This window comes from Cyrtonyx montezumae, unplaced genomic scaffold, assembly GCF_038088225.1.
Source record: "Cyrtonyx montezumae isolate F1298 unplaced genomic scaffold, pur_monq_1.0 scaffold_23, whole genome shotgun sequence".
Taxonomy (NCBI): domain Eukaryota; kingdom Metazoa; phylum Chordata; class Aves; order Galliformes; family Odontophoridae; genus Cyrtonyx; species Cyrtonyx montezumae.
In genome coordinates, this window is record NW_027071970.1 from 3055835 (window position 1) to 3081092 (window position 25258).

Genomic DNA, 25258 nt, shown 5'->3' on the forward strand with positions numbered 1-25258 from the left:
TTTTCTCCTACAACGGAACATCAGAAGGTAGCATCATCTTCTCTTGGCTTTACACTCATATAAACTCAGTAATCCCAGAGCATGAGCTTAATCTGGGCTGACTCAGAGAATCAGAGCCCCTTGTAATAAACTGATGAGGCTGAAGATGCTTGCAAGGAGTTCACAGTCAGGACTGAGAGCTCTGAAGAGCCTTCAGCTCCTGCTCTGAAATAGCTCTGATTCACCCAAGGGAGCAGCTGCCTACTGCACCCTGCTTCTTCTCGCCTCCAAAGTGAGCCTGGGGAGAATTAGGTTCAAATCAATTGACAGGGTACTCATTTTTGTTGGAAACTGAAAGAAAGAAGTTGGACAGATTTGTGTTTGATTGTGTGATTCCGTTTAAGCAATCAGCAGATCATTGAGAGCCTGTGTAAAAGCACTCAACAGCCAAAATACCATTACACAGAGAACGTGTACACAGGAGAACAAAAACATTTCCAGGATGCTTACACCAAGTTGCTGCAGAAATAGCACCTGAGATGGGAATGTGACTAACTAATCAACACACAAGGGCAGACATGAGATTGCGTATGCAACCTTAATCCTGAACTGAATACTTTCCAAGTAATCTCAACTTTCTTGCAAAAGGTCTGAGGAAAGCATGAGTATTATTGTGAGTGTTAGCAAAAGGGATTTGTAAGATGCCTTGCACAGAGGGCAGAAAGAGGAAGCGACTTGAGGCATTCCCAGCTTCTGTTAACTGCTTTAGAAACTGAAGCAAGTGCTGTGTTTTACTGTAATCGCTGTGTTCGCAGCGTGTGCAACACAACCTTCTTTGGGGCAAGCTCAGTGGTAAAACTCAGTGCAGAGCATGCTGTGCACGTGCAGAGTGTGAGCTTCATTAGAAGTGTTAAATCCCGGAGACACACTTCTCTACCCTTTTTTAGGAATGGGGACAGGAAGAACAGAGGAAGATGCATCTCAACCAGCTACTAGCACACCTCAGCTGTGGAGCTTCCCCAAAGTGAAGGTCAATATAAGCATCAGCCTCTTCTTCCTGTACACTCTCCTACCTGATGCCCAGGCTTGCCCACTGCTTAATGCAAAGCTTTAAAAGAGTATTTGACATATGCAAGCCCCAAAGCTGTCCCCAGATATGTGCTAGACTTTGGCATCTTTGGCACATGATCTTGGTGTAATGCAAGAAAAAGGAATATATATCAATTTCCCTATGATTTTTGTGGTTGAGAATCAGGCATGGATTTATTTAGCCAAGTGCCTACACCAAATGGTATTAATCCCCATCTAATCTCACCAATTGAAAAATGACTGGTCTCCCTCCGTAAGCCACAGTTGCTGTCAATTATCACACACTGATGAAGTGGGTGGTTTATTACAAGATTTAAACTGCAGCTGAATTTTATCTTTAATCTCTCTTCCTTTAATATTAAGGAATTTATAAAAATAAGTCTCACTGATTTGGCGATTTGCTTTTCAGCTCATGATAAATTTACTGTCAAGTAATGAGCCGACGGTAATTGGAAAAAAAAATGAATTAGCATTCATCAAGCAGTCTTGGTTTTGTTCATGAGAATGAAAAGCTCGGACCATCATCAGGCTCTCCTCTGCGCAACCTGCAAGCTGTTTGTTCACCACAGAGCACCTCCCTCCAAATGAGTCTCCTTCTCCAAGTTTTCAGAAGAAAGGCAACCGACTGAAAAATCCAAAGTTGTTGCTTTGCACATCTGACACTGAGCAGTGGCAGTAATTCTCACCGCCCTCCCCTGGCTCTGCTGATTCTGTTGATATTCAGCTGATATCCCAACCAGATGGATTGCACTCATGCCGGGGATGCTCTCATTCTGCCCCTTAAAGATGGGAACATCTCTCACCAGCCCCGAAATCGATTAGGATGGTGCAGGTAGGGTAATGAAATCGAAGTACCTCCTCCTCCTCCTGGGACTCGTTCAGCGGGCCGTTCCGTGTCTCCTGGAAGAGGATTTTCTTCATCTTCCGGTACTGAAGGTTATCCAGCTCTCGCACTGCATCTTTTGTCCTTTGTATGAGGTCTATGAGTACTCTTGGTGGTCGATCTCGGCGAACAAAATCGTGCTAAATTCAAGGAAACAAAACACGTGGTTTCAGACAGGACACCAGGGTGCTCCATCTGAAAACAGACACTACTGTCGGTCACCTGAAACAACAGTTCACATTCAGGAATGAGCAATAGCTGTTACAATTACACTGTAGCACACAGCCCAAGGGATCAGGCTGCCCCTGCCAGGTTTGAAGCACAGGCTGCAAAATACTTTGTTCCACAGTCAGAGGAACTGCTTCAGCACAGAACACCATCAAATACAGAGCATGGAGAAATCAGGCAAAAGTCACTTTGCTACTGGAAACTCACGTGCACACATGCATCAATGGCAGGAGATGCAGGGTGGTGGATGGGGAGGCCTGAGACCCTTTGGATTCACCTTCTGGACCAGGGTCAGGTATTTTTGGGCTCAAAGCATTGGAAGAACGTTAAAGACAAAAAAAAAAAAACAAGTTCTTGCCAATCTCCTGCAAAGGATGTACCAGAAGCACAGGTTTTAAGTGCAGGCTGAATACAGTTTAATGGAATTTTAAGTCTGTGATTAAAGGCTCTTCTCTGACTTATCAGCCATGTTCTCCTGCACTGTACAGCTGGCAATGGGGTATGAAAGCCTGGCAGCTTCCTGATCCAACCTCGGAGTGAGGCACACAGCCTCAGCACGTTCTACGTGGGATCAGTTATGCAGCTTAATACCAGAGATAGCTCTGAAGTACTGACATCACTTCTAGGAATACCAATGAGAGGGGAACAGGAAAGAAGTTTCCTACCCTGCACAGCACACACCACGGTGGGTTTCTGTCAGAGAGCTCAGCTGCTGGCTCCCACCCAACACACAGAGCCCAGCAGGACCACACCTGGCTGCCCAGCCCCAGCTCCTGGGCCACAGCCACCCAACTCCAGGAGGTGCATCCCTGCCACAGCCGCTGGCACCCCTCGGACTGGAAGACCAGTATGCCCAACTGGAGCCTAGCAATGGGCACGCAAAGCCCCGGCCCTCCTTAAGGCAGAAGTCTTGAATACAAAGGAGTTGAAAGGATGTGAAGATCTTCTTTTAATGAGTTGTAAATAAGCAAAGAAAGAATCGTGCCACAGGCTTATTTCTTGTTTTTAATTGAAATCAAACTGGAGCACATCTGAGTTTTGTTAATGGAGAAAGCTAGTCCCTTCAGTATCCGTTCCTTACAACTAGAAATTCCACTTGCTATTCCAGACAGAAGAAAACGATTCATTTCTGCTTCTCTGTCCTCTGATCCACAGCATTTATTTCTCCAAAAGAAGAGACAATCTACAGCTTATTTATGATTAGAAAAAGGTGTATTTGTATCTCACTGCAGGTAAATTTTAGGAGGCAGTAATGTGCGTGGAACAACAATCCCAAACTACAGTGCTTTCTATCCATCCACTGTGTCCTTGTTCTTCAATGCTGCAAACACTTCCTCTTCCCTGAATGGGAAGCTATGTGCTCCATAGTTAAGCTACTCAAATATTGAGAACAGAGCCCCATAGAAACTCTGTGGCAGATGCAGAGGAACAAAACCAACCTTGCATCACACAACCCTGAGTGCTGAGTTGCATGAAAGAGCCGTCTAAATGACGCGTACAAGGTGCAGTCACCGCTCGGCTGGGCACTGCACAGCCTGATAAGAAATGATGGCTGAAAGGACCTACACCTTCTTCAAATTATAAGGAAAAAAACAAAGCCAATGGACTCCAGAAGAGGAAGAGGTTAATGCAAAGGTGAGCAGTACGTTGGCTGGAAGAGCAGGCAACAGAACCAAGGCTCCTGGGCACGTCATGCATGCTGAGAGAGAGAACACAAGTGTATAAAACAGGTTAGTTAAAAGCTTTTAATTTAATTTCAATTCTTTAATGGTTTTATTCTTTTTTCTTTTTTTTCCACCCAGGATGGTAAACAGAATACATTCTCGGGCACCTCTGACCATTCAGATCCCTTTAAGAAAATGTGGCCGCAAATGTTTTCCTCTATTCCAGTTTGCTACTGTGCAAGCAAAAAACCAAACAAACACTGAAAACAAGAATTTGGATCTATAATCTGAGAGGCTTTAGGGAGGACATGCTTCTGTGGGACCGCTCCGAAAGTCCCAAACCAAAGAAAAAGACTGAATATACATAATTGAAGAATGACAGCTCAGCTCCAATTGTCCGTACAGACTCCGACGTACGGTGCTCACAAAATCATATCCTTCAATGAACTTGTGCTATTCCTAGAGAGCAGAAAGACTGCCAATCCACAGGAATGAATCACTCGGAAACCCACAACATAAACCTATTAGCTGGGCAAAGGATTGTCGGGGTGCTGCAAGCAGAACTGGAGAACAAAACGCCGGGTGAGTGGCACAGCACAGGCAGATCACAGGGAAACACACAGGGAGCTGACGAGAGCAAAAACAAGCTCGTCTGTCAGCTTGTACCTGGAAAGTGAAAGCATGAGGGTTAAATATCTATATGGTCCAGGCTTAAGGCAAAGACAGAAGCAAGTGCAAAGCCAGCTATTCAGCAACGACTGCGTGATTTCGATTTCTCACTTGGAGAACCAAGAGATTCAGAAATATCCATGAGAACGCATTTTACTGAGCTGAAAAAGCAACAAGAGAAGCCATAAAACAAAGGCTGAATGGTAGCCTGAGAACAAAAGTCAGCATGAAAAGGCTGTCAGGTAGACACAGAGCAGCAATCCAACCTCCTGTGGAAATTAAGCAAAACACCCCACGGAGCTAACAATTCCTCTGCTCAAATATTTAAGGAAAAACTGAGTCCTGTTTACCTGGCGTGGAACAGCAGCATGCCATGCAGTTCTCACCAGCAGCAATGCACAGCAACCAGAGGAATAGCAGGGCCACTCATCAACATTAGAGAAAGTAAATGCTTAAAAGAAAAGAAAAAGAAGCAGCTTGATGGAGAAGGGGCTGGACAGGACTTCGAAAGGAAGGTTGCTCTTAAATATTCCAAAGACAAAGCCCTGGGAATGACAAATGGTTTTAGGAAAAGCAAAAGCTGATGGCTTCAGAAACAGAGACAGGCACATGGTTCCCTGCTAGAACCATGATAAAACTCAGGGCACAACAGTCCCCAGCATGGGTCCCGCTCCACACGCTCACAGCAATGACAAACCTGCACAAGACACTTCCCAAAGCCAAAGTCCTAATTGTTTGGGTTCAGCACGGGGACTGTGGGAGGGATATAAGCAGCCTTCGGTTGTTGACAAGAGGAGGGAAGTTGACCTGCAAGTGCTCATTTCACCCTAACTTTTAAGCACAATGCTCAGATGGAGGAAAGGAACATTGCAAGATGCTAAACAATCAAGAGCAACTGCTCAAGGTCCATCTGGGACGAAGAAATGACTGGAAAATGGAAATCAGAATACAGAAATACAACACCGCACGACCAGAGAAGTTGAGAATTGTAATGGCTGGAAATACACCATAGAAGAAGATGCAGAGTGTGCTGGTTAAGTAACAAAATGAGATGGACAGGTGGCACTAACCAGTAAAAGTGCTGAGATCTCTGAATGAGGCAGCAGCCAAAACTGAAAGCAGCCCAGACCCCACTGGCACAGAGCTCTGTAACCACACCTGGGGCAGCATGCCATCATCCATATGTCAGTGTCGGAAATGCCTGTCCAGTCAGGACAAAAACAACCCCCACACAAGATCAGAGAAGCCCAAAGGAATGACCTACACGACCAGAGCAAAAAGAAAGAGCTGAACTGCCATCGGGCAGAAAAGCTACGAGCAGATTGGAAAGGTATGGGCAGATAAAGAATCAATCATGCTGAAATTATCATTACCAGAGGAAAAAAAGTTGAGGTAACCTTTCCTGCATCACACTGGTAAAGGATGAGATGGGCCACTCCAGGGCACCCCACACATCAGTCAAGCTCTGGCCATCCCACTTCTTTAACACCCACGTTTCTTTAAATAACCAGCCACTACCTGCAAAACTTAATTAAGGGCTTAATTCTCTGATCACATGGGAAATCATTTTCAGAGTACTTCTGATATGTGCCTGTGCAGCTCAGGGAGGCAGCTGAAGTCTGGGCTTCGAGTGGCAATTAAAATGGCTTTTCAGGTTTCCTCGCTTCCACAGAGGAAGCAAACTGCAAGCCTTAAACCTCCACTGAAACTGCACCTAGCTTGGTAGCAAGCATTGCCGCCCACTGCACAACAGAAAAACAGCACTTTTCTTAGTGAGATATTGAATTTTAGGGAGGTGAATGCAGGGGAAAGGCAAACAGCTCCCAACCTTTAGGGACGAGAAGAAACCCAGCCTCGTAGCACCACCAAGCACGAGGCTCCTGCAAATCTTTCACTTCACAAAGGTTAAAGGCATCTGGTCCATTAGACTGCGTACACTGCAGCCTTATTCCAGCAGGTATAAAGAGAATTCCAGACCCAACCCATGGCAAGCAGGACTGTGGTGGCCAGGAAGCACACGTACCCTTCAGCATTTCAAAGGCACTTCAAACGAAACCCCAGAACACTACTAACACAGACAAGAGCAAAAGCAACTGTGTTTTAGAAAGGGTAAATATTTGTGCACCGTCACCAGAATCGATTTGGGGTTAAACAAACAATTTGCTCTCCCAAATTTCTGAAAGAGATCTGAAGATTTACCCGTAACAGATCTGTTGATGATGGCCTTTCCTGAGGTATTTTCTGTAAGCAGTAATCGACAAATCCCCTAAAGGAGTCTGACCTGCAAATGAAAATTAAAACAAAGTTCTAAATGAAAAAACAAGCTTCAGATCTGAAATCACACATCCTGACTGCTTTGTTTTTGAGCTCTAGGGCACAGTCACTGGGCTTCTCCAAGATCTATCTGATCCCACCATTCATTCAGCAATCAAATACTGTGACAATTAACCCCAACCACAAAATAAAAAGCAATTAAGAGCTCTGTGTACCAGGCTGTGTTTTCAGTGTTCCTTCAGCTACTTAATATGAGATGATGCTGAAGTTTGCAGCAACTCTAGAAACACTAAGGTTGCTGACGGAACGACCCTGCTTTGTAGATGCTCCCCTCCACTTGCAACACTGACTCAGGAAAGCATCCTGGTGGCATGCTTAGCTCAACAAAACTTCAGGCTCAGCGAAACTTCAGGCTGTGTGGGACTTTATATTACAACCTGCAAGAGGAAAGCCAACCTTCTAGGTGCCCACTGAACACAAGGACACCTTGCTTGGTCCTTGTGCTCTCCACGGCACAGAGAGCAAACAGGTGACTATAAGCAGTCTGCAATTGAGAACACTGATTCTCACACTGTATTCATGGGTTGTTTCTACTGTGCATTGCAAATTCTGCACGGAAGGATCTGAGTATGGGCATGGAGATATGAGACCAATTGTGCTGGATCTTGAAAAACGGACAAGAGTGAAGTGATGAGATATGGAAACTGATGTGGAGCAGTTCCGATAAAACGATGAAATAATTATGCTGCTGAAATGCCTAACAGTAACAGGGGGGATTTCACACCTCTCCAGGAGCTACTGCTCCCAGCCATCTGCAGAGCCTGCCAAGCATCATTCCACTCCTGAGTAAACAGAGCAGGACATGGAGTAATGCCTTTACTCTCAGACCATTAACAGAACCGCGCTGTATTAAAGCTCACATTCTGGAACACAAGGCTGTAGCACGGGGAGCAGTTACTGGGCACAGAGCTCTGCAGACTTCTGAAATTACTCACCAAAAAAACAGATATTCAATTACCTCTGTAGCATCTTCCCTTCCTTCCTCCACATTTCTGCTGCACCATAATGCTAACAATTCTTCTGTCAGAGCTCTTTTGCAGCTGGAAACGCTGCTAATGCTGAGCTAAGGCTGGCTTAATGCATCCAAGAATATTTTAATTCCTGCAGCATCTACAGCCCCATAATTATCACCTCCACACGTTTAGATTGTAGCACAGCCAAAGTGACAGAAGGTCAAAACTGAGCCTGCCTACACAGGAGCACTGCTCAGGAACACAAAGCACTCCGCTGCAACAAACGCTTTTCTTGTCAGACTTCAGCCACACACAGAGTGTCACAGAGCATTTTCAGGGAAACAAAGCAAAAAAAAACCCATCCACACCTGGCAATTGCTCTCTTACCATTCATTTGACTGTAACGTAGGGGAATCGTTCTGGGCTATGTGATATAAGGCACTCATTGCATTCATGTTGAAAAGTGGAGGCTTCCTTTCAGCTAGAAAGAGAAGAGAAAGGTGTGATAAGGCAGTCTGGAAAGAAAAGGAGAAAGATATGGAAGTATGAGCAGAGTGTTACTGCTAAATCAATAGCTCATTATTGCTGTCATCACATCTAGGCCAATTATTTTCATCTTCTAGGTTAGCCCAGGACAACCACTCGAGGAAAACTGTTGTTCACTTGTAGATGGGATAATGAAATCAAAAGAAGGGATATAAAACAGCAAGTGGAAGTTTCCAGTACATTTTACATTAACTGCAACACTCCACACCTGAACTGCTATGGTAAGATGAGCAGGAGCTGCCCCAGCCCAACAGCTCCCTAACAGCACAGCAGATTTCAGCCCGAAACTGGGAAGAGTGTGCCCTGCTGTGTGAGTTGTGCCAGTCACCCAGCAACACCAGGATTTTTAAAGCTCATCTCAGGTCAGATGGGAGCAGTTGCTTGTCCCTGGCATGCAGCAAGCATGCGAACCACTGCATTTTCTTGTCTTTAAGCACTACTTTTAGCTATGCAAGAAATGAAGACATCAGCACTCACAGAAAACCAAGTGGTGCTCATCAAGAGACCTCTGCCCCTTCAGACCGACCCCATGCTCACACATGCAATCCTGCAAAGCTCTCAGTTTAATAACTCTGACTGAAAAGTTGCACACAAATTCCATTACGAAGTCTGAATGCCTGCACACGGAGCACGGTATCTGAGATCTCCTCCTTCAGAGGCCACTGCTTGCTTAAATTCTTCTCAAAATTAGCAGTGGGCACACAGCTCTTCTGTAACTTCTTTGTACCAAAACACAGACTGTGTCAGCAAGGCATCAGGCACAGGAGATACCATGCTGGAGCTGACAAGCCACCCAAATCATAACTGCCTCCACACTGGTGTCAACATTTCTTCCCACTCTGCACGGCCCTTCTTTGCTATCCCACCTATACCTCAGCCACAAAACAGCTATAGATGACATTTCCATTGAAGTGCTCACACAGTACGTGACTGATGGGATAATGTTAAAGCAAGTACAAGCCATACGAAGGCTACCTTCCAATACAATCTACTCAGCACATGCAATGTCAACGTTCAAACTTAAGTGCATGGATCTGCTCTATACATTTGCTACCCCATCTATCTCTCCTTCAAGCAGTACCCGTGAGCATCTTTTGCAGTGCCTGTACAGTCTCTGTGGATTGTGGCCACTAGGCCACTACATATCTTCCCACATCAGCACTTAATCAGTCTATAAATCTAAGCATTTAGAACTCCTGTCTATAAACTGTCTTAAGATGCAGCAATTTGAACACAGAACACTGCTCCCACTGCTCTTAGCGATGCCTTGAGTTCACGAGTATGGTATTACTCATGAACACAGTTGCTATTTTCAGCTTGAAGCTTTTCCTAATACACAGCATGAGCACAGGGAAATGAGCTGTGGAGTGTGCTTGGCAAACACCCACAGTCCCTAAGACCAGCTCTTCTTTGAGGAAACTCTCAGGACATACCTGTGCCAGATTCAAGCATCAACCTGAGCACTTACATGGGCACAGGAAGAGTTCAGTTCTACAGAGTCTCCATGGAAGAAAATATTTGTCACATATGGAGCCCAGTCTCCATGAGCACAAAAATCCTGGTTGTCACTGAATGAAGCCTGGCATAAGTACCCTTACAATGAGCATTGGTTTGGAAACAGAAAGATAGTTGAACAGAGCCTGGGATACTCACAAAACAGCCCAGTAAAATGTTGTCTCCATCTCCCTTGAATTTCTTATCCAAACAAATCAAAATGCATTATCTGCTAACTTTTGTGCATGATGTTCTACAAGTCAACAATGCACTGCCTAGAACAAAATGTTATCTAAAGCAAAATACAAGACTACAGCTGTAATGGTTGTGGTGATTATTCATTTAAGTTGCAAAGCTTTTACTCACCTAACTCAATACACGTGATCCCAAGAGACCAGACATCCACCTTGCCATCATACTGCCCTTCGTCCATAGCAAGGATCACCTCTGGTGCCATCCTGCCAAGCACAGTGCAGAACACACAGGTCAGAAGTTGACAGTGACTCCCAGCACACAGCTTGAAAATGAGATGGCTTCATCACCTTCAGCAGCACAGCAAACTGGAACTTGAAGAGTCAGCAGGGAGCTGAGTTAAACCATGCTGAAACAAACCAGTGCTTGCCTGCATGAGCAACTCATCCAAGGGACAGTTTTAGAAAAGAAAATAAATGGGAGGACAAGCTGACCATCTCACTACCAGCACAACATTCTGGCTCATAGGGAACCAACTCCAAAGGCCTTGTACCTGCAGGGGCTCAGAGAGTCCTAAAGCCATCACTTGTAACCATACCAGAGATGGCAGGTCTTCCTTGGCACACGAGGAGAATTTTCCAGCAGGCTGATGCAGCCTGTGAGTGTAGCTATGGAAGGAACAGGGAAATCCAGATGTCCAGGATAGAGGTGAATATAGGGGAAAGAAGCAGCAGGCACAGCCTGAAGGAATTCAGCCCTGTAGGTTTTGTTCTTCAAAGATGAAGCAGCCTTCTTGCCAAACAGACTTGCTCAGAGGTTGAGTGATACACAACTTCCCATCAAGGCCTGGGGTCCTCCACAAAATAAGCACAGTGTAAAGCTATGCTGGTTCCCTATGTAAGTTAAGAATGCAAAGCAGCTCAGGTGACCCTTAAGAAAGACACAGACCCTTAAGCAAGATCCTTAAGCAAACACAGCATCCATGCAGCTGTGTGACTTCCAGTCTGCACACGTGGATTAACAGAACTCCCTTTTACTCTGTGTGGCTTCCCTTGTTCCACCACCTATGGCAAACGTTAACTGCTATTAAGCCAAAGGTATTACAATGGTCAGAACACAAACTGGTGCCATTTCAAAGTGCTGCAGTCTGTACTCATGAGTACTGAGAAAAAACCCATTTCCTGGATGTGGGAACTGTAAACAGAAAACACTATTTGATTAATAAGATTTTGTGCCAAATAGTACTTAGAGATTGTGAAGTGCTGGAAACATAAGAGAACAGACATATAAGAGTGAAGTACCCCATGCTTTACTCACCAGTAAGGTGTTCCTACGAAGGAGTTGGCAGGGGAGACTATAGATGCAGACCCAAAATCAGCTAGCTTTACTTGACCTGGTTCTGTTAGAAGAATATTTCCAGCTTTAATGTCCCTTAAAGAAAGTAAAAAGAAACAAGAAGTACACCCCTGGTTACAGCAGAACGACTTCCAACACTCACAAACACAGCAGGCTGCTAACCTGACCTCAATTAAACAATCATCAACAAAAATCCCTGAAAATATCTACAAGTCTGGTCTTACAGAAAGCTAGAGAGATCACATAGCTGACTTTACTTGGCACAGAAACCTGACTGCACCCAAGAAGTGTGATATGGGACGGGATGAACGATGAAGAGGTGGTCCACGGTTGCAAAGTTGAGGTTTGAATCAGAGACCAAAGAGACTCACCCTAGAACACAGATGTGACAGATACAAGGTGTGCTGTTTTCACTGTTTAAATGACCTCAGGTCCCTTAAGTACCATTTATTCATAATCCCTGGGATTTCTGGCCTGTTGTACCTGAAATACTTATTCTTGCACCCATGAGCTATTAAAAAAGAACAATCAGCATACAGAAGTCATTCAGAGCCTGGTACAGGATTTCAATGAGGAAGCTGTACACTAGCTATACCACAGCAGCCTTCCCACAGCAGCACACCTCAGAGCAAAAACAGACCCTCAATGTAAATGGCACAATGCAAGGGCTCCTCAGCCAGGCAGCACGTACCAGTCTGGCTGTCCTAGCAAACTGCTTAGGCAAACAGGAGGGGCAGCACAGCTACCTTGCATTTGCTGCAGAGCAGGAGTGTACGCTGAATTATTCTGCAACAGCTGAAGCACAGCAACCTGTGCATCAAACACAAACTGAGTGTCCCTCAGCAACACGCAGGACAGCAATGCTGGGGGACCATGCAGGCTACACAGACAAGTCCTGACACATCTTCACGTTTTGGGCCTATGCATCCATCACTTCTGCAGCACAAGTATGAAAAAGCATCTTGTATTTGCAAGAACAGACCTAAGAAGTACTCAGGAAGCAGGACAGGGACTTGTCTTTTCCTGCATCTCCACCAGGTGTCCCTCCAGACCAGGTCAGGTTTTGCATTGCTGGCTGCGGGGCAGGGAAAGAGAGGCACCAACTGCCAGGGTTGGTCCCAGCTCACCCATCACCTGCTCTCTTTGCTCTCTGCTGACTTTACAGCACACTCGTTATGCCATCTTAAGAAGTCCTAATGACTACCACGAAGAAATAATTATCAGAGTGCCCATGCAGGCTGTCATTTACTACAAAGAAGAACTTAATACATTTTGAGCACATGTAAAGGCTTTCAGAACGGGTATTCTTATGCACAAGGAAGTGCATATATACACAGGGTTAATCAGGAATTGTCTTAATTTAATTTCACGAACCAGCATTCACATCTCGCTTAACATTTTCCCTAAGCCTGATTTAATAACCTCATGTACATGACAAATAATTATTCTAAATTTCTCATTGCCTCAGCCTCAAATATGTAAATGTTCTGCCTAAAGCTTGCCAGCAGACTACAGAGAGGCTTTTAACCCCATAAAATGGTCTTGAGCTGCTTCATCCTGCTGACTCTTCGCTCACTAATGCAGTTCTCATCCCTTCCACAGCAATTCCCCGATAACAAAATAGCAGCAGTACTCACAGTGAGGACAAAAACACTGTATGAGATCATGCAACAGTGTTTGACAGATGGGCGTAGAAAACTGAAAACTCCTGGAAAATTATACAAGATAGATCTGGGAGCTGGCATCAACGACCAGTGATGAATCCTCCTGTGCATGCTTTTATTTCTCCTAAGGCAGTTTTAGCTTTCATCAGCTGATTTCTGGAAGCATGAAGTTTTACCTACTCATATGTAAAAAATTAATAAAATGTCTAGCCTTAGAAGTAGCCTAGTTCTACCATGCTACTTTAGTTGGTGGATTTACAGTGTGTATTTTCCTGTCCATGCTCACTGCCAGCACTGAGGTCAACCCTTTGTTATCAAGGTCTGCTGAGAAAACTGCTGACACAGAAGAGAATTAGCACTGGACTACAACCACATGGAATTACTTAAGAAGGAATGTATTCCTTACCATCCAACAGCTTTTATTTATGAATCTACCCTGGCACTGGGTGTACTGGAAGGCCCACTGGAGGAAATTCTGGCAGGGGAACCTTTACTTAAGTTGCTCAGACAGAGCAAAATGATTTTCAGATTCGGGTAGAGTAAGGAAGGACATCCAGCAGCAGCCTTACCTGTGTATCTTACAATGAGAGTGCAGGTAGGCCAGCCCCTGCAAGGCACCATGGGTGATGGCAGCAATCTCCACTTCCTGAAGTGGTTTCTTATGAACTAAGGAAAAAATTCAAGAGAAAATGTAAGAATGTGCAGTGTGATCCTTTCCTGGGAACGCTTCTAAAGAGGAACTCCTCCCATTTTGCAAGCTGTGAGGTGGGCACCACCTTCATCACACTTATCTCCTGCAGCAGCCTCGAGCCTGCACACAGCATTTGTGTGTATTTCACATGTGAAACCACACTTCACTTGTTCTTCAAGGGGGAACAGTTACTGCTAGCACCAGGTGATGTGTCTGACCACAGCTTGTCAAATGTATTTGAAATACAACTTCAGTCCTTAAAAAGAAAACTTCCCTTTCCAACTCCTTAGCAAAAACACACAAAACTGAGAAATATTGACTACAGAGATGCCCAAAAGCATCTCCCATAGATCCCTAAACCTGACCAGCACGTGCCTTTGACTGACTGCATCTTAGACACAAAACAGAAGGCTCACAAAGGGTTTTAACAAGCTACAGCTCAGACAGCTGTTCCTCTGCATGTGCTGTGGTCTTAGCTCTGAGGTCATACCCATCTTCTGATTTACAGTCACCTGTAGTTGTTCCTACAAACTGAAAGGTGGAGCTTTTATTATGGACATTCAGGTAACAGGCAGTCTGCATCAGTCACCGAGAAGGTGCAAATTACAGCAACCCAGCGATAAACTCTCATATCTCCATTTTACAACTTGTGAACGTGCATGCCAACTATACGCAGCATTGGCCTTCTGGGAGAAATCTCAGCTCACCCACAGTACTGCAAACAGTAATTCTGATTACAGGCATTCTGATTACAGAACTCTGTAGTACAGACTGCCTCCACCATCTGTAAAACACCACTTCATGGTGTGAGGGGGCACTAGAAGAAAGAAAACTAAAGACTTGATACAACTTACCTTCTAGCAAATCAGAAGCTGATCCTAAACAGTACTCCATAACCAACTGCAAGGAAAAAAAGGCATGCATTTAAGTAACAGGATGAACGCTCCTTCACAAGCTGCTGCTATTTGCATGGCTGAGGAATTGCAGAAGCAAGTAAAAAGTGAAGTTTTAGGATACTGCAGTGAGCAGTGAACAAAATAAAATGCTCCAAGCAAAATCCAGCAATGACAGACATCCTACATTGCTGCAAAGAGGGTTTGGGCATTGGGAAGTTCACGAGCAGACACTGTAGATGTTCCATACTAGTTTTCTTACCTCGAATACAGAGACCTGCTACAGAGAAACAAGGATCTCTTCTAGTATCCTAAATATCCATTACTTTTAAATTTCCTAGAAGCTTCTTTAGATGAAGGACATAACAGGCAGCAGAGGATGAAGTGCTGCATGCAGACACTGCGTGCACCACGTGCCTGGTTGCCATGCCCTAAGTTGTCTGCACACCGAGCCCCCAGATGCCACCCCACTCACCCATGCTGTATGCTCCTTCAGGTAACAGCCCTTATATTCTATGGTGTTTGGGTGCTTCAGCTGTTGTAGAAACTTGACTTCTTTGATGATATCCTGCCATTTCTAATGAAAACAAAACAGAGAGATATGGGTACATTTCCCCACTTCATCCCCTATGTGCTCTCATGTGCTATGCATGGCAGAACAGGCTGAAAAGCAACTACAAGGTAGTTTTATGATGCAAAAATGGCAGGAGTTGTAGTTGCAGAAGCACAACTGTACTGAAGCTGTTTGCATCCCTGTTGCACTACGACTGCCCTAGGAGCTGGAGAACAATAAAAAAGATATTTTTCCCCTCATTCATTTGCAGAACGTTTTATTCAAAGCACTGCAACTACTAAGCACCACGAAGTGCTCAGATGCCCCAAAGCAAACAGCAGCCCCAGCACATGCTGCAGGCAGGAGCAGCTGGCTGCTAGCTAACACCAGCAAATAAGAGGAGCAACTAACAAGCAATAACTGAAGCAAGGCTGATACTCCAAAAGCTATGTCTAGGCAATTTTACATTATAAATCCAGAGCAGTGTTTCAGGTCAGCTCTGCATTTCACCTGACGCCTCGGTGAGTTGTGGTTGTGGCTCCTGCAGCCCAGCTGTTATTAATGTGCTTATTACAGAAATAACCACCCTACAAGCATTCTGTTTGCTTTCTGAAACTGAGCTATTTGTCAAGATTTGCATAAATTCATTTTCCCTCTCCAAATCTCCATGCTTCCTACAGAAGTGAGCAACAGCTGCAGCACTGGAAGGCTGCTCTGCTAATTCCACTGACCAGCTTTGCAGTGCAGCTGTATCAGAACGGGCTTCACCACCTCACCTCGTTCGTTTGCTTCCCGCTGTAAGACATCTTCTTGACTGCCACCACCTCATTAGTGTGGGAATTTGTAGCCTGTGGGAGGAAAAAGAAATTAAGTGGAAAAAAAACCCAACATTTTTTCCCCTCCTCGTACAGAGAGAGCTGCACCTTCAGCAAACAGAGACCTTCTTCCCCTGTATCGCACCCTGGCATGCTCCTGCACTTCAGAGACACCTGTGTCATGATAAGATTTATGAGACAACTGTTTTATTACTCTTTTCTGGCACTTTTTAATCTCTCTGTAATCACTGTCCCTCCCTCAGCCCTCACAACACTTGCTACCTCTCCAGTGATACGCAGACCAAGGTTCAGTATCACACATACTGCAAGCGTGCAAAACACAGTCTGACTGGAGCTGCTGCAAAAGGTAAAGCTGTGGAAAACCAGATTTCCTAAAGAAACAATTGAAAAGATAGAAAAAAACTTCACCCAAAGCCAACCGAGCAAACAGTGACACTGTCAAACAGGTATTACAGCTTTCAGTTTCAAGCTGCTTCATCCTGATACTTAATTAAAAAAAAAAAAAAAACAATCTTCCTTTCACTGCAAATTGTTTCCACTTTTCTGGATTTGGTGTGAAGGTTAAAGTGGGAAAAAAACCCAACAACTGCTGGGAAAAAAAACAAAACTACCATGTCATTTGGGCAACATCTCCGAGGCAGGAAAAGCTGAATTAAGTCCTCACCTCAGTCCATTACTTGGGACGTTTCATCACACCTGTAATACTAGAAATCTAATCTTTCAAAGCACTACAGGAGGGTTATGCCCTCAGGTACTTAAAAGCAGTAGCTAACCACCCATACGTGTAAGGGCTGCAGAATGGTGGATCTCTGCCCCACTGAGCACTCCTCCTTTCCCCCCAAACTCGCTGCCAAAAAAGCAAAAGCAGAACTCCTGAGCATTACTTGGTTTGCTCCTCTACTTAGCAGCTCCACCAGTTCACTCCTCTTGGTCTAATTATTTAAAGTGTTACGGTAAAGTCTGTATCACAGTTTTAACTGTATTATCTTTGGACAAAGTGTACATGATTCTAGGGGAAAAAAAAAAAAAAAGACCATCTAGTTTTGGTTCCAAAAATCAGACAGAAAAGATCACTGAGTCTAAGGTCACTTTTGTTCAGTTTCCTCCAATATTTGGCTTTTTCCAAACCTCTGTTCTTCAAACAATCTATTTATGTACTTCTACACCATTACAGCAAGCTGGCTTTGGGGATATTCCAGCAGCTGAAGAAAACCTGTGTTGGAGAGCAGTCCTCCTCGCAGATATTACTGCCATGGTTGTTATAAAGCCAATTATTCTGGTGTTCTTGGGCTGTTGCCACAAGATAAAGTTCTCAGCAATGGCTTTATAGCAACTAAAGGAATGCATCATTCACATCACTTATGAAACTGCATCACCTAACACAGGCAATCTGCACAGTTGTGCCCTTTGCAGTTGGTGGTTGAGCAGATGTCAAATCCTGGATAGCAATACAAACCTCATCCAAACAGCCATCGTGGAACCAATTTAGACAGAAAAAACTCAGGACATTTATATTTCCAACAAAAACTGCCAGACCCAAACATCATGGGTTTTAAAACAAAAACACAAATCTTCAAACAAGTGTGTCAGAGAGCTGATAACGCAACTCAGCACTCAAACAGGCAGAAGGATTTGCTGTCAGCCTAAAGCAAACAAGAAAAAAACCAAAGCTGCTGTCTATGCCAGCAGCGTGCTCATTTGATTCCTGAATGGAAAGCACTGCTATTCCAAGCTTTCCTCCAGGGCAAACGATCCCAATTGCAGTGACATCTCATACAAGTCTTCACAGACCCAGCAAGACTCCAATTCCTCCTTCCATCTTCAGTGGGTAACTTTCACCTCAAAGCTAAGCTAAACCTTGCCAGCAGTTAAGTCAGGCAGTAGATGAGGGGCAGCAGTTACAAGAAGTGTCCCTGAACTGCGGGTCATCTTCGTCACTGCCATCTCTTATCAGGGCAGCACTGGGAAAGCTCAGGGAAACGCTCACTGGAATTGGAGTTGGAGTCTGATTGAATGGAATCTGACTGAAACCTGGCATCTGATTGTTTTAACTTGAAGGAAAAAACGTCAGAGGAAGATATGAGACACTGATAGATTCGTGTTACAGATTAGCTAAATGTTTAGTATTTTAATAGCACAGCCACCAGTTGTACAATAAATATCACTCAGGCAGAAAATTCACACTTGTCTGTAGCTGTATGACACAGGCACGCTGACCAGAGGCTGAGAACTCAGTTTTAGAAGGAGCTCTGCTTGCCTGACATGGCACTGCCTTCATTTCTGTGTGTTAAGGACCAAACATTTTCAGCCTTAAAAGAATTAGTGAAATCCCAGCAATAACTAAAGGGAGCTGCCACACTTACATGGCTCTGCTCCAGCACACGCTCCTCATCAAACGAGCCAGAGAAAGCTGGAAGCAACTAACTTCTGGCTAAGAAGTTCAAGAACCACTCACTGCCCTGATTCAGCACACAAAGGATCTCAAGAGCCTTCCACTCCAACAGATGAGCTCACACTGATGTCCTAAGCAAACTCCCAAATGTTCCTGTCTGCCACCAACTCCAGATCTCTCCAGGTGAGCGTACACTCTCTCATGTCAGCCACAATCTGAAGGGTATAGCAGCCCCGTCAAGCTGCAGCCACGTTCTCTCAGTTGTGGATGGAGCTGGTGCTATAAAGAGCATTTCTTTCTAGCAACAAAAGCAACGTCAAGTTAACTCACCACTCCTTGGCAGTAACACACTGGACAATCAAAATCACTTACTTGCCACCAGAGTTACAACCCCCAAGTCCTTCATTAGCTTTATTTGACTATTTGCCTCTTTCTGAATGGCAAAATGTGAGCCTGAGACACAACACATTCGAGCACCACTCCTTTCTTCCTTTTTTTTTTTATTAGGCCTGACAGGAATATTCCTCTTGCCCCATTTTTTTTAGAAGGAAAAATGCACCTTATCAGCTTTTTCAAGAAACTCAAGCAGGCTTGAAAAGTCTGTGCCAAATTCTTCCTAACCCAACAGGTCCATGATATTTAGTTCTGTCAGAGAAGCAGCACTGAACTGCATGAACACCCCACAACCTTCAGAAACATGATGATCAACCAGGGAGGAACCTAACATTTTTTGTGTATTTTAAAGGCTTTTCCCCATTCTTTTAGATGATTTTGGTGGTCTTTTTCCTTCAAAGGGTTTTCAACCTATTCTCCTTTTCTGATCCCAAGCACACATGGAAATCTTGCCATGCTGACACAAGATCTTATTCCCAGCCACAGCTTCATTACAAGGCTAACATGAAGTTTTCAGGAAGGAAAAAACTAAGAAGCTGCACAGCAGTCCCTGCATGGTAGGGGGAAGCTCGAGGATGAAGCAGAGGGCCTCCCTGGGCAAGCTGAGGGATGTCTGCCTGGGAGCTGCCAACACTTGGATGAGGAAAAGACTCCCAAGAATTACTTACTGTCCACTCAGTGCTTCATGCAACAGCAATGACAGCCTGAATTTCAACCACAGTCCAAGAAATGCAGAAGTGTCACGGGAAAGTGGTGATGTGCCTGCTTCTGTTCACTCTGATACTTCAGTAATATTGCTTCATACCTTCCAACACATCAGGCTTGGAGGACACAGCTGTTACTGGGTGACTGTGAGAAGCTGCAGCTGAGCTAAACTCTCTGAACACAGAGCTGGTAAAGTATAGAGGAGGTGGAGGAAGAGAAGTTCTGTGGAACCACAGAAGTCCTCTACCCAACCATAGCGAGATTTCTCTTGTGAATCAGCTTAGCTCAGATCCCTGCTAGACCTCACTCTCTTTGCCTGGAAGCACGAGGAGCTGAATGACAAAGAAGGCAGCTTCACTACTTCACCACTGCCACAAAGCACACTGTGCATCCTGCTCCTCATGTGTGGAATACAGTAACATCTCCCTGCTCCCATCTGAAAAGCACTTCCTCCTCTTACAGAGTGGACTGACACGCCGTGTACATTTTACAACCTCTTATCCATGCAGTGCACACATCCACCTACCCACCACTTCGCTCAACAACTACAGGCATCTGTCCCACCACCCATGATCCCCATAGCAGAAAACCCCTTTGCTTCCACCAACACCTCCACTCTGTACAAACCTGCCACCAGTGCACGGCGTGACAGCGTCCAGCCTTGCAGGCACTTATCTAAATACATTACTGTCTGATATTCAGAAGTCTCAGTTGTGGTGCACTTGATCTTCTGGAGTGGCAGGACATGCTACTCAGCAACTGTAATTTGTCTCTGACCTATTTTTTTGATACTGAATTCTATTTCATTTGCACTGATAAGGGCTGAATTGTAATTATTTCCAAGCCCAGTATTTTGGGTTTGGTTTTCTTTAATTCTGATTGTAAAAGCACTATTCTTCTCACCTTCCAAATTCTTTTTTGACTATCAATCAAAACAGTACCTGCTTCCCTCTTGAATTCCCACTTCTCATAAGATTTTCCCTTTGCTTTTGCCACTGAAAGCACTGGAGGATACCATGGTACCCAATAAACAGAAGGAAAAAGAGGACAACAAAGCAAGATGGTATTTCAAAGCATCTCTAACTCCTAAATTATCAGAACAGCAGAGAAATCACTCAAGAAGCCTGAAAAATAACGTGATGCTATTTCCACAGAATCCTTACACAAACAGCAACCAAACCAATTCATTAACAGAAGTAGCTTTTAACTCCAAAAGCATTCAGAATATCATTAATTCGCCTGATGTATTTATTTGCAGTGATTTACAAGCAGACGAGCACCAAGTAGTGTGTCTTGAAATTCCAGTTCGACCAATTTATTTCCAACTGCCTTGATTCAACCTGCAGCATCTGACAGCACCAGATACACTCAGCCTGTATGGTTGGATGTGCTCTGTCTGTACTGAGCTGCTACTATAAATACAGCTGCAAAAGTGAAGAGCTCGGGAGCACACTGGAGACGTTTATTTTTAAGAGGTGTAATGATGAAGCTCATGCACACAAAGCACTAAGAGCTGAACGGACGCTCCCCTTCACCTCAGCACCTCTCCATCTTCCAAAAAAGGAGTAAAGAATCATACTCACAAAGTAAACTGCTCCAAAGCTTCCATGTCCAATTTCATGCAAACCCACAAATATTTCCTCGGGATCATCCTTGTGGAACAGGTCAGCTATTTCTGGGTCCTTTGGCACCCCTTTGCGCATGTTGAACAGGATTACCAACTAACTGGCGCCTTCAGTCCCCGATCAGCGCCTTCCTTCATCGACAAAGCAGTTTGTAGACAGCATTCAGCACCTGGTGAAAAAGTTCCTCTTCAGTCTCTTTCCTTTACACGCGTTTCTGTCCTCGCTCCTACGACAGCAAAACAAGAGGAAGCGCTTTCAGGAGCAGCAGACTTCACCATCACTTCCTTCAGCAAATTCTTTTTAATTATTAGCCCAGTTCAGATAGAGGCATTCAGAGTACAACAGCTCTATGTCGTGCAGGAAGCAAGTGCTACAGCTACACTGAAGTCCACCTGAAGGCAAAAGTCCTGCTGCTACGCAAAACATCCTGTGACACATTCACCACACTGCTCTCCTAACGTGTCAATTTTCAGACTCTCACTATTGCTCCTCCTGCTTTTCTCTGCTGGTGGTTTGCTTTGTTTCTCTACTCCCACTTGCCAGCTGGTGCTAAAAGAACAGTTAGCTTCTATTCCACAGAAACACCTCACAATCATGTGAGTGTGGGGTTTTGTTTTAAATATATATTAAGTTTTTAGTGCCCTAAGATCTGTCTTACTATTGGTTTCTGTAGCTCTTTGAGAGCCAAAACTTCCACCACAGATCTGCTTTTGAAATTCCTAGGCTCCATCCTGCGAGGCAGGTATTTACTCCTTCAACACCTTCTTCAGCACCAGCAATGACTGATGCCTCTGCTCAGCTTTGGCCTCATGAAGCCCAGCAGGTTATCTGCAGCTGAGTCAACTGGAGCAGTTTCTAACAGCAGTCTGGAGCAAATCACAGACCCTACTTCCCCATATGTAGTTCAGTACATGGCTTATTGATACCACATCTTCTCAGTGCATCAACAAAAATGCTAATGAAAATAAACACTGAAGTGTTCTGCCTACTTTGCATCAGAATAATATCTGAAGAAAGACTGGCTGAAATACAGCAACCAAATTCAACTAAAATGTATGTTAAAGGCTCTGAAAGATTTCAAACTGCAACCACCACCCAGACAGAGCAAGGATTAAAGGAGAGCATAACTTTGGTCTGAGGCTGAGACATTCCCCTTGGCTCAGGATGACAAGTAATGGAGCAACAAGCACAACCAACTGCAGCTCGTTAGAGGTGCTCAGAGCACTCCACTGAAGCATACCTGGGTAACTGTGGCACAAAGCATGCTCTGTGGCTCAGACTCCTTTCAGCAGCATTGTTGTGTGCTCCCGTCTCCACAGATCCCGTGCACTCCCAATATTCTGGAAAGGAAAGCAAATATCAGTATTTAAAATGTAATATTTAAATGCAGTACCTCATCCTAATATGTGAAACACTGCATCTAGAGAAGTTCATCAACTACGAAGGGACTGTTTGCAAGTGCAGCAAAGGGAGATACCACCACCCACAAACAATGATCGTCCCTCTTCAGGTGAAGAAGCTGTGTTGCTATATTTGTATATCAATGGTCAGGACACAGAAAATGAGAGTAAATGCCAAATTATTTGTTTTTTATAAAGGCTCTCAAGCTTGTTTGGAGGTCTGTTCTTACAGCACGCTTTTCAGATGGCCTTCAAAAAGGGACAAAGCTCACAAAGCTGAAGCTGGCGTTGAGCTCAGTGTGCTACACCTGACATCACACAGAACCTTGAAGTCCTACACATCAGTATGTCAAACACCACTGGATTCCACCAGCAAGAGAATGAGTAAAGCCAAAAAACAGGGCAACCAGTGCGACCCAACACCTCTCATCAGGCCCAGACCGCTGGACACAGCCAAGTGCAAGAGCACACAACCATCCTCAGGGTCAGGTCAAACACAGACAGCTTGAAACCATCCTGTCCTCAGATATCTACAGCCTTATTGCAATATGTGAAGTAATACTGACCTGAATTAGTGATAAGAAACTAATGCACCTCCTCATTTCTTAGAACATCTGTGCAGGAGACCTCCTGCTTGTCATTACATGCCAAACCCACCATTCCTGCCTACCTACAGTTCTCCGTGACAGCACACTGCTACTGAGCTGTTTAAAAGTTATCTGAGGAGCTCCAGGAAAAAAAGATCTCTAACATTTTAGTCAGTCAGTGATATTCTCCTTTGAATTCCTGATATCTACCAGGAATAAACTAATGACAGCAGGCAGATGAATGAAATGATTATTCATCCCCAGCTGACTGGCCTCACTCAAAGGTGCTATATTTACCACATACCTAAACACAGGGGCAAAGAATGCAGTATTTCAGGTCTGGCACTTTTCAGCCAGGTGAAAAATCCATTTGCTTTTAGAACAACAAAAAACAAACCGAGCAAGAAAAGCATTTATCCATCTCTAGTCAAAGGAACAGTGCTATGAACAACATCAGTGCAGCTCTAATAGTCAAGAGTAATTTAGGATTTAAAATATCTCAAAAGAATCACTGAGGATGGGAAAGGCCTCTAGGACCACCAAGTCCAACCCCAACCCCTCCCCTCCATCCCCACACGCCTACACCTAAAGCTAAGCTAGGTCAGAATGCCATTCTGACTGTGACAGATGTGCACGGTGAGGCTGCGTGATGTGCAAACCTTAGCAGCACGGTGACTTTCCAGACACGACCACCATCAAAGCCTGGGATGGGAAGTGCTTCAGGAGCAGAGCAATGGGAATGGCATGGCAGCACACCATGGCACAAACCATGGGTCAGGAAAGATGAAAATCGATGGCTCGCTGGTAAGCTGGCAAAGCTGCAAATCCTTCATATTAAAACACCCTTCTAGGCATGGAAAGATTAAAGGAAAGACGGTTTAAATGGTGCCTGACTTAATTCTTCAGGCAGTTGAATGCCATCAGCAGAAATTATTCGAGGTTTCGTCCATTTAAGCATGTTGTTTCGGCTGCTTAGTTAATGCACCAAGAAACAATTCCTCTGGTAAGCCTGATCCTTGCTCCTCACCCTTCAAAACACACACGGGAATCTGCCTTTGAAAGACTGCATGTTCCAAAGCCCTCACATGAAAACAGTCATATGGGTGATGACTTATGGACGTGATGGGTGACTCAAGGCTTCTGAGAGCGTGTGAACAGCACTGGGGTTGGATGAGGCCGCCTGGCAATGCCTCCAACTGCCTACCTCCAAACTGCAGCTCTCAGCCACCGGCTGCTGGTGGGATGCTCAGCCCTTGGGGACATGCTGCTCACACTCTGCTTCTGGAATGCTGTACAGGGCTAGAGAAGCAGGAGGAATTGGAGAGTTGCTCTAAGAAAGATATGTGAAGATCCCCTAAGAAAAGATAGTCTCATGATATATACTTTACCGATGGCAACTGGGTTAAATTCTTTACTGGGAAAAAAAATCAGGAAATTGCACCCTACATCACACAGTGTGCCACTTGGACAATGCTTCTGTGACATTCAGGCACTCAGCTTTAGAGCAGTGATCTGTTTTGAACCTCAGCCAACCACACCAATACTCCCAATGGTCCCATGATGTGGAGGTTGGGCAGAGTAACACTCATTACTGCCCCAAACCTGAGCAGCTTCCTGAGCCTGGTCAAATCAGCACAGAACAAAGAGAACTAGCATCAAGGTCCTGGAGCTCTTAAGGATGTAAACAGCATCCAAGAATAACATAGTATTTTACTATCTAGTGACACAGGATAACTTGTAAACTTCTGGCACACTTTTGTACACACCAGTACTGTGATTGCTTCAGATTTTTTACAGATATGAAATGCTTAAAGGCAAACTCAAGTGAAGCAGTGCTCTGAGCATCCCCAGAGGCTGGGCACATGGCAATGGCTCCCTGGGAGAAAACCAGTCTTCCTGTCCATTAGAACAGCCAGTGCAACACCCAGGGAAAAACATTTAACACAAAGTGCCTCTCTGAGTTTCCTGGCAGGGTAACAGGGAAGCAGCACTCAGGCAGGTAACAGGGAAAGGACCAGCTGCAGCAGCAAGAGGTTTATAAGTTGCATTTTATTGCTGTTGTTTCCTATCAGAAAGCTGTTCTACAAAGCAAGCTGATTTTTAAAGGCCTGAAACCACTCTTGTATCAGAAC

At 44.6% G+C, this 25258-nt stretch overlaps 1 protein-coding gene across 10 annotated transcripts in view; it reads right to left on the bottom strand.

The window, feature by feature from the left end:
- TAOK3 (TAO kinase 3) overlaps positions 1 to 25258 on the bottom strand; it is a 66423-nt gene that overhangs the window by 18575 nt on the left and 22590 nt on the right. For 6 of the 10 annotated variants that reach the window (XM_065738868.1, XM_065738859.1, XM_065738865.1 and 3 more), the window contains exons 2-12: positions 22380 to 22479; positions 21098 to 21365; positions 15965 to 16036; positions 15111 to 15212; positions 14597 to 14642; positions 13621 to 13717; positions 11349 to 11462; positions 10206 to 10297; positions 8187 to 8280; positions 6712 to 6793; positions 1924 to 2091 (exon numbers count right to left, since the gene is read on the bottom strand). In XM_065738868.1, coding sequence (XP_065594940.1) covers positions 1924 to 2091; positions 6712 to 6793; positions 8187 to 8280; positions 10206 to 10297; positions 11349 to 11462; positions 13621 to 13717; positions 14597 to 14642; positions 15111 to 15212; positions 15965 to 16036; positions 21098 to 21217 — 987 coding nt within the window. In that variant the 5' untranslated portion in view covers positions 21218 to 21365; positions 22380 to 22479. Of the gene's footprint in view, positions 1 to 1923; positions 2092 to 6711; positions 6794 to 8186; positions 8315 to 10205; positions 10298 to 11348; positions 11463 to 13620; positions 13718 to 14596; positions 14643 to 15110; positions 15213 to 15964; positions 16037 to 21097; positions 21366 to 22379; positions 22480 to 25258 lie in introns of those variants that run through there. The other 4 variants (XM_065738860.1, XM_065738867.1, XM_065738866.1 and 1 more) reach the window with 4 other exon arrangements.